At 39.9% G+C, this 14,499-nt stretch overlaps 1 protein-coding gene across 1 annotated transcript in view; it reads left to right on the top strand.

The window, feature by feature from the left end:
* The window catches only part of caskin1 (CASK interacting protein 1), a 151,733-nt gene that overhangs the window by 94,785 nt on the left and 42,449 nt on the right, over positions 1-14,499 (top strand). Inside the window, 4 exon segments of the mRNA XM_039823944.1 lie at positions 1,953-2,061; positions 3,340-3,434; positions 4,776-4,893; positions 10,506-10,751. Coding sequence (XP_039679878.1) covers positions 1,953-2,061; positions 3,340-3,434; positions 4,776-4,893; positions 10,506-10,751 — 568 coding nt within the window.

Here is a 14,499-nt window from a genome sequence, read left to right as displayed (position 1 = left end):
TGACTAGACCGTGGAAATGTTTTTCAGATCAAATTGAAATGAATGAATCTTATTTATATGACTACATTTGTGCACGTAAGTTGTAACCCATTACAAACTGTACATCATTTAAAGAATGAATAAATTAAAAAGATGCTGCCAAAAATGTAATGAATGTAATATTATAAAAGGGTTTTAATTGCATTCAATTCAATTTTATATATAGTGTCAAATCATAAGTAGTAGGTCTAGACCAAACTCTATGCATTCTACTCTGCAATACTTGTACAGTACAGGCCAAAAGTTTGTGTTCACACCTTCTCACTCAATGCGTTTTTTTATTTATTTTCATGACTATTTACATTGTAGATTCTCACTAAAGGCATCAAAACTATGAATGAACACATATGGAATTATGTACTTAACAAAAAAGTGTAAAATAACTGAAAACATGTCTTATATTTTAGATTCTTCTAAGTAGCCACCCTTTGCTTTTTTTATTATTAAGGGAAAAAAATCAACTAATTAACCCTGACAAAGCACACCTGTGAAGTGAAAACCATTTCAGGTGACTACCTCATGAAGCTCACTGAGAGAACACCAAGGGTTTGCAGTGCTATCAAAAAAAGCAAAGGGTGACTACTTTGAGGAATCTAAAATATAAGACATGTTTTCAGTTATTTCACACTTTTTTGTTAAGTACATAATTCCATATGTGTTCATTCATAGTTTTGATGCCTTCAGTGAGAATCTACAATGTAAATAGTCAGGAAAATAAAGGAAATGCATTGAATGAGAAGGTGTGTCCAAACTTTTGGCCTGTACTGTATATTACTTACAATGAAAACATTCTTAGATAATAGTGTTCCTTGGTAAATTGTTCATGCATTAAATGCATTGGGGGTCTGGGGCCCATGGCCTATTTATGAAAGGATTTAAGCAATTTCTACATCCCCATGTGATAAAATCGAGGCTCAGTTATGAGAAATACTGCTAAACTGCACTGCTAGAGAGAGATGATGTAAATGAGCCATTTGTGCGGCTGACATGAAAATGCCACGGGGTTAATGGAAAGAAAAGAGGCTGCATGTGTCAACGACCATGTGAGTTCCAGCACGCAAAACCAACTTGGGATACGAGTCTTTGCACTGAAGCGAAGCAACTTTGAACTGAACTGAACAACTGAGGTTATTGTGGTTAGTTACAGCTACAGGGAATGAGCAAGCATGGGTTATATTCTGTTGACGCCATGATGGTAAATTATTACATCCCTAAAGGTGTTTAGTTAGTTAGTAGGAAGAAAGTCTTAAGTAACTGGATACTGTGTGTTTTGATTTTTTTTTTTACACACTTAAAGGGATAGTTCACCCCCCAAAAAAATACATATTTTTCCTCTTACCTGTCTATTTCCAGAAACCATGAACTGTCCCTTTAACTTTGTAGAAAAATCATTACCCACAGTATCTAGTTATTGAAGACTTTATTTATACCAATTAAACACCTTCACAGTTCACCCCCAAAACAAAAATACATATTTTCCACACATAGATTTAGTGTGAGTTGCCCAGCATTCAGCCGTAGAGATGTCTGCCTTTTTCCAATATAATGGAACTCGATGGCACTCAGCTTTTGATGCTCAAAGCGCCAAAATTATACATTTGAAAAACTCAACAGCATTGTCTCTTTTGAGCTTTGAGCATCACAAGAGAGCCATCTAGTTCCATTATATCAGTAAGAAGACATCTCTACGGCCGTTATATCTCCAACAGTGGGCAACTCACACCAAAACAATCTAGATTGTTAAATAGCACTGCAGGTAATAGGGAAAACGTGTTATTTTAGATTTTGGGGTCAACTGTCCCTTTAACAATAACAGAAAAAAAAATGGTCTGTTTTCACTTTCTGCATAAAACAAACAAACAAGAAAATTAAAAAGTCAACATACCAAATTCATCTTCTTTCCTCTTCCACAGAGTGGTATCAACGCCACGGTGAGAAACACCTACAGCCAGACTGCACTCGACATCGTCTACCAGTTCACTGCAACACAAGCCAGCCGAGAGATCAAACAACTGCTGAGGGGTAGGATGTAATGGATGGATGGATGGGTGTGTGGTGGGGGGGTGGATGGATGGATGGATGGATGGGTGGGTGTTTCGGTGGGGGGATGGATGGATGGATGGATGGGTGTGTGGATGGATGGGTGGGTGGGTGCTTGGATGGATGGGTGTGGGGGTGATGGATGGATGGGGGGGGGGATGGGATTTCCCAAAATATCAAACTATTCCTTTAACTGATGCTCCCCAAACACAGACAATAAGAAGTGTGTACATGATTTTGGATGGGGGGATGGATGGATGGATGGGTGGGTGGGTGGGTGCTTGGATGTGTGGGGGGGGGGGGATGGATGGATGGATGGATGGATGGGTGTGTGGGTGGGTGCTTGGATGTGTGGGGGTGGGGGGATGGATGGGGGGATGGATGGGTGTGTGGGTGGGGGGATGGATGGATGGGTGGGTGGGTGGGTGCTTGGATGGATGGGTGGAGGGATGGGATTTCCCAAAATATCAAACTATTCCATTAACTGATGCTCCCCAAACACAGACAATAAGAAATGTGTACATGATTTTGGATGGGGGGATGGATGGATGGATGGGTGTGTGGGTGGGTGGGGGGATGGATGGGTGGCTGGGTGGGGGATGGATGGATGGATGGATCGATGGGTGGGTGGGTGCTTGGATGTGTGGTGGGTGGGGGATGGATGGATGGGTGTGTGGGTGGGGGGATGGATGGATGGATGGATGGGTGGGTGGGTGCTTGGATGTGTGGGGGGTGGGGGGATGGAAAGATGGGTGGATGGTTGGGGGGGAGGAATTTCCCAAAATATCAAACTATTCCTTTAACTTATGCTCTCCAAACACAGACAATAAGAAATGTGTACATGATTTTGGGTGGGGATGGATGGATGGATGGAGGGTGGGGGATGGATGGATGGGTGGGTGGGTGGGGGAATGGATGGATGGATGGGTGGGTGGGTGTTTGGGTGTGGGGGGGTGGGTGGGGATGGATGGATGGATGGGTGGGGGGATCCAACCCCAAACACAGACAATAAGAAGTGTGTACATGATTTTGGTGTGGAAGATAACATGATGAGGTAATGCTGTTATGTTGAACAGTTACATTTTGAAAAGTGATGGTACGACACTCTGGTTTAAAGCGATTCTCCATAACTGGAACTATTTAATTGCACACCGTGCTGACACGATAATGTGTTTTGTAGAATAATGTACATGTACTGTAATGAATGTACATGTACTGTAATGTACAGTATGATTCACCGGCTTTCTCTCTGTCACTCAGATGCGTCAGCGGCCCTTCAGGTTCGGGCTCTGAAGGATTACTGCAACAACTATGACCTGACCAGCCTAAACATCAAAGCAGGAGACGTCATTACGGTAACACACACACACACACACACACACACACACACACACACACACACACACACACACACACACACACACACAACATGGCCATTCTCAATGTTGACAACAACAAAAAGATGTCATTATGAACAGACACACTGAGCATTTCTGACATCAAAGCTGAAAAGTGAGTTACTTGAGCTCTGTTTGTTGACTATAGTGATGCACAAAGTTTTCATATTTTTTTTTAAATTACACAAAATGAGAAAGCTTTTTTATTGTTTTACCTCTTCAGGCTGCTAAAATATTGTTTAACGTGTGGCTGGATTAGCTCAGTTGGTAGAGCAGGCGCACATATATAGAGGTTAACTCGTCTATGCAACGGCCGCGGGTTTGACTCTAACCTGCGTGCATGTCGTTCCCCCTCTCTCTCCCCTTTCATGTCTTCATCTGTCCTGTGGAATTAAAGGCCTAAAATGCCCACAAAAAAACCCAAATATTGTTTAACGAAACAATTTGAGGAAGGGAAAATCTTCTACATTGAACTGCTCATAACTCACACATGAGCTGAAACAATTAGTTGAATACTGTAGTCAGAAACAATTTTAATAACTGCTTAATCGTTTGAGTATTTTCTTAGCAAACCAAACCATTCTGAATGAAGTATTGTGGTGCTGCAGAGACGTATCCTAGAGACTAAAGAAAAAACTTTGTTTGGTACAGATCCTCACAAAAACCACACTATAATTATTTCAATTTTTAAATTAATATATTTCATTGAAAATGATCATTCCCTACAATATCGTGAATCATGTTGCAACCGCAATATCAGTCCAGATAATCACAATTAGATATTTTCCTCATATCGAGCAGCCCTACTGGTTGGTTTACTTAACATCGCCATGACAACCATCCTGCTTGGGTATTTAATTATTGGCCGGTAGTTTGAGAAAGCTTGCTCCTTGTTCGTTGAGATTACTCATGAATATTCAAGAATGAGGGATTTTTCAGCTTCCTTCATTTACAAATACAAATATGTTTTACAGAAACGGCAGTCCATCCACCACTCGTGAATATTTATGAGTATTTATGCAGCCTTTGGGTATTACTGTAATAAGGAAGCCAAGCAGCGCCTAGGCTTCCTCCCTCAGGGTTTGAATGAATAATTTGCTGCTGTCTGGAATTTTCTCGAATGCAGTTTTGTATTTGTATTTGAAAGAAAAGTAGTTTTCACTTCAAAAGAGCGGGTTCTTTAAAGGCTTTTCAGTAATTCTAAAAATCGATTTTTAATAATGTTGTTAAACCAGTGGACACGGTTGAGGTGCACAAAGAAACTTAATATTGTTGTCGTGAAACATGCCCACCTGACAGGTTCTGGAGCAGCATCCTGACGGACGCTGGAAAGGCTGTATCCATGACAACCGAACAGGAAACGACCGGGTGGGCTACTTTCCGTCCACCATGGTGGAAGTCATCAGCAAGCGCACAGGTGTGTGTGCCCTCCTGTGTGCGTGTGTGTGTGTGTGTGTGTGTGTGTGTGTGTGTGTGTGTGTGTGTGTGTGTGTGTGTGTGTGTGTGTGTGTGTGTATGGGAGTGTGTTGGAGTTCATTCAAATCGGGACCGAGCTGAGTGTCAGCCAAGTGTCATGGCAATTACATTTCACATATTTGGGCTAAACACAGAAGAAGAAGAACTCGGAGAAACATAGAAAAAGAAGAAGATGAAGAAAAGTGAAGCTATGATTAATGTTCTAGCCTCTCCCATAAACCCCCGAGAAAGGCACTTAACCTTACAGCTCAACATTAGTTAACTTTCCCTGGATTAATACAGAATACAAATCATCTCAGAGATATTTCATCTCACTGGGAGAGAAGACAGTTGTGAGTCGGCCTGCTGTCATCCCTGCATGCTGAAGATGTAACCCAAGATGAATGTTTATGCAGCATTTTAGTTGCACATGCACCAGATTTTAACTGTACTACAACTCTACCTGGATGAAAACACAACGTTTTCAGGAGTTCAGCCTGATGATGAAAATATCTGTTAAGTAATGAGAACACAGACACAAAAATCATCCCCGCGTCCCAGCTGATAATGTGTTCAGTTCTCCTTGCTGACACTTAGCATTACCTGCTGGATGATAATAGTGCGATATTTTGGGAAATACGCTTCTTTGTTTTCTTGCCTAGAGGGGTTAAAAACCTGATACATGGTCCGCAGATGCATAATGTATCCACTTTAAATCGACCTCAGAGTACCAGTGTGTAGGGGGATCTATTGGCAGAAATGGAATATAGAATTCAACCAGGAGAGACTTCGCTGCAGATATGCAAAGGTTTATTGTACATATGCATAATAAAATGTACAGAGTCTTTGGAGATTAGACTCCATCGTTGTAAAGTAATTTTTTAACGGGGTAGAGAAACAGGACATAACCCCCCCCCCCCGATGGAATCTAGACACCGGTGGTGGCGGAGAAGGAGCCCGAAGACCAGACCGAAGGAGGCGACGGAGCGGTCAGCCGGAGGAAGACCCAGGGTGACAATGACTGGAGGTGGAAGGGGAGGTGGAGGGTTGCACGCTTTGCCTGAAACGACAGCTGACAGCACAGGGAGAGAGACAGCAGGGGTGTAATGCTGTGATTGGCCCTTGAAATTCATGGCCAATTCTGATTGGTTTAACTGAAACAGCTGATTTGATGTAGGAAGAGAGAGCAATGATTTAAGTTATTTGAAGTCTTCCTGAAAGAATTTACGCTGAGCTCCATTAGAATATTCTACAGATATATAGGTATAATATTAATACGTATATTCATTGTATAATCACCTGAAACTAAGAATCAGTGGGTTTTCGTTACCGTAGAATGTGCCGTTTATATCTACACGTGGCGATGATCTTCTTCCACAGAGTCCGACATGTGGCAGTGCCATGTTTCTACAGTAGCCCAGAACGGACAAATCAAACACATAGTAGGCTCTACAGTAGATAGGGGTCATTCGTGTTTTCCAGCCAGCCACTATATTCTTCTACACCAGGGGTCTTCATGTTTTTTAAGCCAAGGATATTTTAACTGAAAGAGAGACAGAGCATGGACCCCCTACTACATATTGTATAAAATTAAGTTGCATATTAAACTGGGCCTACAATAACATGTAGGGCAGCCTAAAGCCTTTATACATTCCCTTTTTAGCGCATAGCATACTAAGCTATTAAAATAACCTATTATTGGCATGATTTTAGAAATCACTTTTCAATGTTAAACATACAGTACAGGCCAAAAGTTTGGACACACCTTCTCATTCAATGTGTTTCTTTATTTTCATGACTATTTACATTGTAGATTCTCACTGAAGACATCAAAACTATGAATGAACACATATGGAATTATGTACTTAACAAAAAAGTGTGAAATAACTGAAAACATGTCTTATATTTTAGATTCTCCAAAGTAGCCACCATTTGCTTTTTTGATAACTGCAAGCCCTTGGTGTTCTCTCAATGAGCTTCATGAGGTAGTCACCTGAAATGGTTTTCACTTCACAGGTGTGCTTTGTCAGGGTTAATTAGTGGAATTTTTCCATTATTAATAAAAAAGCAAAGGGTGGCTACTTTGAAGAATCTAAAATATAAGACATGTTTTCAGTTATTTCACACTTTTTTGTTAAGTACATAATTCCATATGTGTTCATTCATAGTTTTGATGCCTTCAGTGAGAATCTACAATGTAAATAGTCGCGAGAAGGTGTGTCCAAACTTTTGGCCTGTACTGTACATGTGGCACAGTGAATCCTTAGGATTAACTGTATCTGTGTATGGCCTTAGTGACTACCTTATCTACAGGCCAGTAAGCAGTGGGGATTTACATTTGCTAATAATATGTTGGATTCATGTTAAGAATTTTTAATTTTTGAAAAAACGTTCAAAAATTAACAATAATTTGAAGGCCCCCCTGCATTGACTCTGAGGACCCCCTAGGGTTCCTGGACCCCCTGTTGAAGATCTCTGTTCTACACGAAAAAGTTCAAGTTGTGATAATAATTCATTTCACCTCTAGTGTATCCAAGCTAGCTCCACCTGTTTTCAGTGTTTCTACTAAGCTAAGCTAACCGGCAGCATTGTATTTACTGTACAGATGTGAGAGCGGTATCAATCTTCTCATCTAACATGTGGCAAGAAAGCAAACAAGTATAAATCACAAAAATGTTGAACTATTCATCAAATTGCTCATCATGTAAACTTACAGCGATACATCTCGTTTTAAGATTACATGATGAGCAATATGATGTTTGCTAATCAAATAAAAGATGTGCCCGGGGTTACACGTCTCATTTTGGTGTCATCTCTGTGTTTACATTACTTAACAGGCAAGCTGACCAGCTAATGTGTCAATCTCCCAAAAACTACTCTAACCTCCTTTCTCCATTTTATATCACCTATAATGAGCTTTTTTACCTCTCTGGTGAGATCTACAGAGCACATTCGTCCAGAGCGTCATCCCAAAGTGTCACTGCGCTCTCCCAAAGAGGCTCAGATGTTTTTTAACTGTGTATTGGTGTTCGTCTGTAGGTCTGGTACCTCTGTCTGTCCATCCGTCTGTCTCTCTGTAGTATAATGTCCTACTTGTCTCAGTCTGTATTCCTGTCCCTCCGTTGTTGTCTGCTTCATCCCCTGTAATCACAAAAGTCTCACTCGTCTCTTTCACATGATCTCTCCTCTCTCTCACATAGTCACATCATTCTTTATATTTACTGTACGGTCCCTTTACCACTATGGAACCTGCTCCAAGTTAGGAAAATGCCATTGCGGCTGCATCTGTCCTTACAAACGTTACATACGTTATATAGCAGCTGTGGTTACAGTACAAAACAGCTGGAGCTATCCCACTCAGCTTGCACAGCCACACTGACAAATCACTGCCAGGCACAGTCAGTCACACCACACACACACACACACACACACACACACACACACACATACACACACACACACATTTGGGGCTACAGCAGCTGTTTTAGCAAGGGGTTTAATTTACTCAACTGTTTTTCATCAATTTTTAATTATTCTTTTTTCCCACCATTCTTCCCCCATCAGTTTCTTATACATGTACTGCACCTCTCATTTCCTTCTTTTTCCTCTAACAGGGATTCTACATTCATTAAACATTTATTTTCAACCAACATAAATGACCAATTAGAACATCAAGTAAATGAAAATATTTTTTTAAAAGAACAACAATTACAGTGATCTCAATGAGAATGGGACAGTTACTGTCTAAAAGCAGGGACCAATTATAAGACGATGAATTTAGCAGTTGGCTTGTGGATAGTTATCAAGGCAGTTATCTACTTCAGTAGCTATCTAAGCTAGGTCCTAGTAGTGAGTTGTAAATATTTTGTATTGGAGTATTCAACATATTATAAAGGTTTGTCTGATTCCCAAATCATGCACAATGACCATCTTTGTTCACAACTGACAAATATTTCACTGATATTTTTGGCACAGTACCACTTGGCAAAGTAATAGTGGAACCCATCTAAAGTAGAAATTTCCAAAGTCATTGTCCGAGGACAATGGCAGGCTTTGCTAACATGAAACATTTATATTTTTGAATGCACAGACCTATAAAGGACTACCAACAGGTTGCACAGTATTTTAGATTCTGTTGCACTTGCAGTGTTAACAGACCCTCACTTCCTTGATCTATATAAGGTTATTAAGCAAGTACCTTAACCTAGCCTTAACTTCATGGAATAGATTATGCCTAGTCTATTGATCAGAAAAGACTTCAATGGCACCACCACTTCTAATTTGATTTTGCGTGTTTGCCGTGATGACGTTTAATGTCCCTGACAACCTCTGTAGTCTCATGTTGCCACTTGTTAGCAACCACATTTTTCACGTAAAACAAACTTGTGAAAGCTTCAGTTTTCATGAGTTATTTACTGATGTATTTTATGTCGTAGAACAAAACGTGAGAATCTCTTAAGCTCGTGTTAACCACAGACCTTATCTGAGGCATCTAACCAAAAACCCATAAAAAAAAAACAGACTTCTTGACGATGGAACCTAAAGTGCAAAAATGCTATCTAATTTTGGGGTTTTAAATTCCTGCAGCACTCTATATTTGTCAGATAGGAATATAATAAAATATGCACTTGGCTTGACTCACCAGAGTCAGCTTAGACACAACACTCCATACTGTAAACAGTCATTCAAGTTATTAGCACAAACTAGCTAGCTAGAGTGTACTATTTCATGTCATATGACCAATTTAATGCTGTAGAACGCAATACATCCACTTTTAAGTAGCAATTTAATAAGTCACAACGCTCAAATGTTCATATAGAGGACATATTGATACCAATTTGTAACAGTTGTGCAAAGCGCTAAGCTAAACAACTTATTTTGGGCATATATGTGATGAGTTATACTGTACAGCGACTAGTGGCATAACTACTGAGAAGGACGCTGGTGAGCCAATAAACACTGCTGGATATTTGGCAAGTGTTAAATGTCCGTATTGTTGTATGTTAGTAGCTAACGACATGCAATAGAAAATACTGACTGGTTGTCATTTCCTGTGTCGCAAAATAAGACTGAAAGACACGGTAAGAGAAACAGCTAATAGTTATCAGTCCCTGGGTCCTTGTTGTTGTATGCTAATAGCTAATGACATGCAATAGAACATACTGACTGGATGTCATTTCCTGTGTCACAAAATAAGACCGAAAGACACATGTTAAAAGAATAAAGCATAATATAGTATATAATATAGATAGTTATCAGTCCCTGGGTCCATCCCCTCTTTCACCATCCATCACGTCCCTTTGAACCTCTCCATATGTTTCATTTCAACAATGCCCACATTTGTTTGGCCCTCCTTTGGCCCTTTAACATCAGCCATGTCCCTCACCACCTTTAATTTCTTTGTTTAATCTTGTCACTTCAGCCTTTGTTTTTAATTTTTTCTTTTTCCCCCCCTCCTTCTTTCTTTCTTACGTGTAATTCTCTGTTTTGTCGTTTGTTTGTTACATGGCGGTGGCTCACTGTTGGCTGGTTGTGTATGTGTCCGTGTGTGTCGTCGCGGTGGCTGTTATCTAGGTTTGGCCAGCACAGTCATTTGCACTCAACAGTTTCAAAAGATACCGCTGGTTCCTCCGGCGACGGTTGCCCCTGCCAACGCGGTAGTCAACGGCAACGACACCACGTTCCATCAGATCCATATCCTGCCTCCACCGCCTCCTCCTCCACCACATTCCCATCAGCCACTGCTTCCACTTTTCACTTCCTTTGGCTATAGCAAGTCGCCCGTGACAACCCCACAGGGAGACACACCCACTGCCCCAGGTACACGCCCCCTTTTTATTATTTGTATTATGATTATGGTTATTATTATTTGTATTATTATTATTATGATTATTGTTATTGTTAAAGCTTCAAGGGATGTTTTCCTCTGCCCATATACAAACTATACAGTATTTCTGATTCGTCTGATGTTTTAAATGTTGTTCTGAGAAGGCATCCATTGAAGTTTTCTATTATGGATCATTATTTATGTAATTTTCTGTGTTGCTCATACTGTATAACTTTTCTTTTTCTGTTGTTGCTGTTGTCGTTTCCATTACTGAGTAAAGAGTCAGCTTTTAGACAGGAGCCTAATTTGTTTAAGCCACTATTGCATCAATATTGTAGACATTTGAGCTTACTAAATGGACATACGCGATGAAAGTTTTTTTGGTCATTGCACTTAGATTATGTAAGACATGCAGTTACACATGGCGTAAATACATATTCCACAAAAGTTCCCTTGAATAAACACAGCTTTCTGATCAGCCAAAGACATATTGAGTTTAAATGCTATTACAGTCGCAATCCTTAACATTTTCATAAAATCAAACCTGGTTTTCGAGTATTTATAGTGTGTAAATACCTCTCTATATAGTAGTTGTCTGGAGTCTGCCATTCCTATGCTGCATGTGATATACCTGCACACACATAAGGGATTCACAGAAAACAGTACATGCGTGTAATACAACATTACAGCTTGTAATTTATAGCTGAACTATAACTTTTTAGATCCTACTAGTTGCTTTATTGTAGAGCTTGTATATTATTGTTACCAGCAGTCTAATGTTAGTCAGTTCTCAAGTGAGGCTCCATAGGGCCAAAGTAAACCACCAAAACACCTAAAGCACTTACTCTGTAATAAGAAATCTCTATGAAATGTCTATTTGTACATAATTCAAAGTAATAACCCTCTCATGCAGGTTTTGGTCACTGCTTTAGCATTTCCATCGATAAGAAAACCAACCCGTTTCACTACCAACTCGTCAAATGCTGACGCTTGGTCACTGGCTCCAAGCGTCAGATACCGATACAAAGGGAACCCTTTAGCGCCTGAATGGGACGCACCGGACGTAGCAGCTGCAGCTCTACCGCTACGCTGTAAGATTACATAGTATGAAGAGCAACGACGGTAATGAGTAGTATCAGTATAGTATAGTATAGTTGGCGGATCCAAAGTCTCTTATTCAATATATCCTCCCACTCCTTGCTTGAACCACAAGTCGTGCTGGTCCGCCTTCATAAAGGCCGTCTCAAAGCTCTTATTCCTGCGCCGAGGATTTCTCGGCCGGATGGACGTTACATTCCCCTTTCTTTGTGTTGGCATTAAACTCCGGTCAATTCAGGCTCCTCAGATCTCTGCAGGGTAAATCCAGACAGCTAGCTAGACTGTCTGTCCATTCTGAGTTTTCTGTTGCACGACTAAAACAACTTTTGAACGTACACATGTTCCACCAAAACAAGTTCCTTCCTGAGGCTATTTTGCAGCGGCACCGTCATTGTGTCCGGCACTTAGTGCTGCCAAAGACGATTGTGATTGGTTTAAAGAAATACCAATAAAACAAAGCACGTTTTTCTAGCCAGACCCTCCTCCACAGCGCATGGAGGAAGGTCTGGCAATGCGAGACTAATGCTAAAGGCACCTGACCAAGCATCGTTTTTTGACGCGCTGGGAGTTAGACTGTGTGAAAACAGCTTTGTAGGAAAGGAGAAAACTCAAAAACAGTTGATAAAGTAACACTAAGTGAGGTGGGTTTTTTTTTTAAACGTGGTTGTAATGCTGCTGACATTTCGATTCACACCACAGAAGAACTTGTTGTGAATTTCTTTGGTAGTGAGGAATAATAGAAGTCAGGTGGGAGGAAAGCTCACCATTTTACCACAGACCTCTATTCACCTGAGTTGGTTTGTGCTTTAGTTGAATCTCTTGCCTTATTCTTTAAGTTCTTTGTTTTCCTTCCTTCCTCTTCGTTCTTTCCTCTATCCCCTTATATTACGACTGTCCCAGCCACTAAGACAACCCTGCTAGTTTCTTAAACACACACACATCGCACATAACCCTCTCCTGACCAGACTGTGTAGTACTATAAGTGTATTTTTTGTTCTGTCCTGCCTCGTCCTGCGTGTTATTGTCACGTCTGATCATTTTAACACCACTTTTACCCAACTTGCATTTGTACCCTCACTGTGTGTGTAAGAGTGTGTGTGGTGGTGGTGGTAGTGGTGAAGGGTTGGAATACTAAAGTAAAAATCAAACCAGGCTTTGGACGGGTGAATAAGTTAAGCAACTGTTCTGAATTTGCTGAAACACGGTTTTATCTAATAATTTGAAGGAGTCTCAGCAAAATTGTCATCATTACTTTCAGTAAAAATACACATTTGTTTTCTGGAAAGATTAGAGTTGTTGTTTTAATGACAGTTAAGTTTGTCAGAGGTTTAGTTGGAGATGTTGCTTCAAAAGATAAGCTTTTTCTAGCTATAATAGTCAATAAGAAAGCAAAGCTGAAATAATGCTAATTCATTTTGTCTTTAGTTTTTATACTGCCATTCTTGGTTTCCTGAACACAAAGTAGTAAAAATGCATGCTGAAGTTATGTATTACATGCAGAGATTTGCAAATCCTAATTGTCAAGTAAAAGTGTTATGTAAGAGACCCAAATACATTGTTAGAAAATGGCACCCAGGATGTTTTGCAGGTAAGGTATCCCCTGTCTGTAAACTTTTATGCTCTATGAATAGGAGCCTTCACTTGACACCATTTTGTTTCCTCCAGGAGAATAAATCCCTTTAGGCAAATTTCCTGCCATGCAGTAAGTCCAAAAATATAATGCCTTTACCTAGGTCAGTACATTTTCCCTGATCACATGCTGGATAAAAACAGCAAAATGATTGTAAACTCACAAAGGATTTAAATCAAAGGTTGTTGAAAACACTGGTCAGTCCTTTGTTTGAGGTTACTTGGAGGGATGCAAAATGGCCACAAGAAGGAGCTGCAACATTACATGAAAGCAAATGAAACTTTTTAATGTGTGTGTTTCTCTGGAGCACTGTTGGTCACACATATAAACCATTTATAAACCCTTATTAAAATGGTTTTAATGGTTTATGACACTCTCCGAATGCACTACAACAGCCCCATTCCGAAGTCTTACATATATAATCACACACAAATGGATGCATTATATATGTATGTGTACGTACATTATGGCATATATATGTGTATATACACAGATATTCATGTTATGGATTTATTTATGTACTATGGGTATATAAATGTTTTCATATATCTATATATATATGCTGTATTTTTCTGTGTATGTGTGTGCGTGTGTGAGCATGTATGTGAGAATGTATCAGTGAGTGTGAATCTTATATATCCATTTAAAAAAAAACTCCCTTTCCCGCCTTTACCCCATCACTGTTCTCCTACTGGCCCCTCTGTAGTTTGTCTTTTTTCGCAGATAGTTGGGAATTTATTTTATTAATCCCATGTTACCCATCTTTGTCTCAAAATATCATTGCAACATCTGCAATCGGCAAAAGTAGTTTGCAGTATCAGTCGTTAGTGAAGTGAGGTAGTTTGCTTAGTGTATTTGTAAAGGACAAATACTGTCTGTATGTAGCATTGGCTATTGTCCAATACTTCACATTTTGAATCAATGTGGCAGTGGAGGATAAAATCTTATATAAACCTTGTATTACCAGAAAAGTGGTACTTAGAAAGAACAGGTTAATTTAATTTCACTTGCCA

The sequence above is a fragment of the Perca fluviatilis genome, chromosome 15, assembly GCF_010015445.1.
Source record: "Perca fluviatilis chromosome 15, GENO_Pfluv_1.0, whole genome shotgun sequence".
In the NCBI taxonomy this organism is placed as follows: Eukaryota; Metazoa; Chordata; class Actinopteri; order Perciformes; family Percidae; genus Perca; species Perca fluviatilis.
The sequence above is the reverse complement of the archived record's forward strand: the minus strand, read 5'-3'. Positions and strand labels throughout refer to the sequence as shown.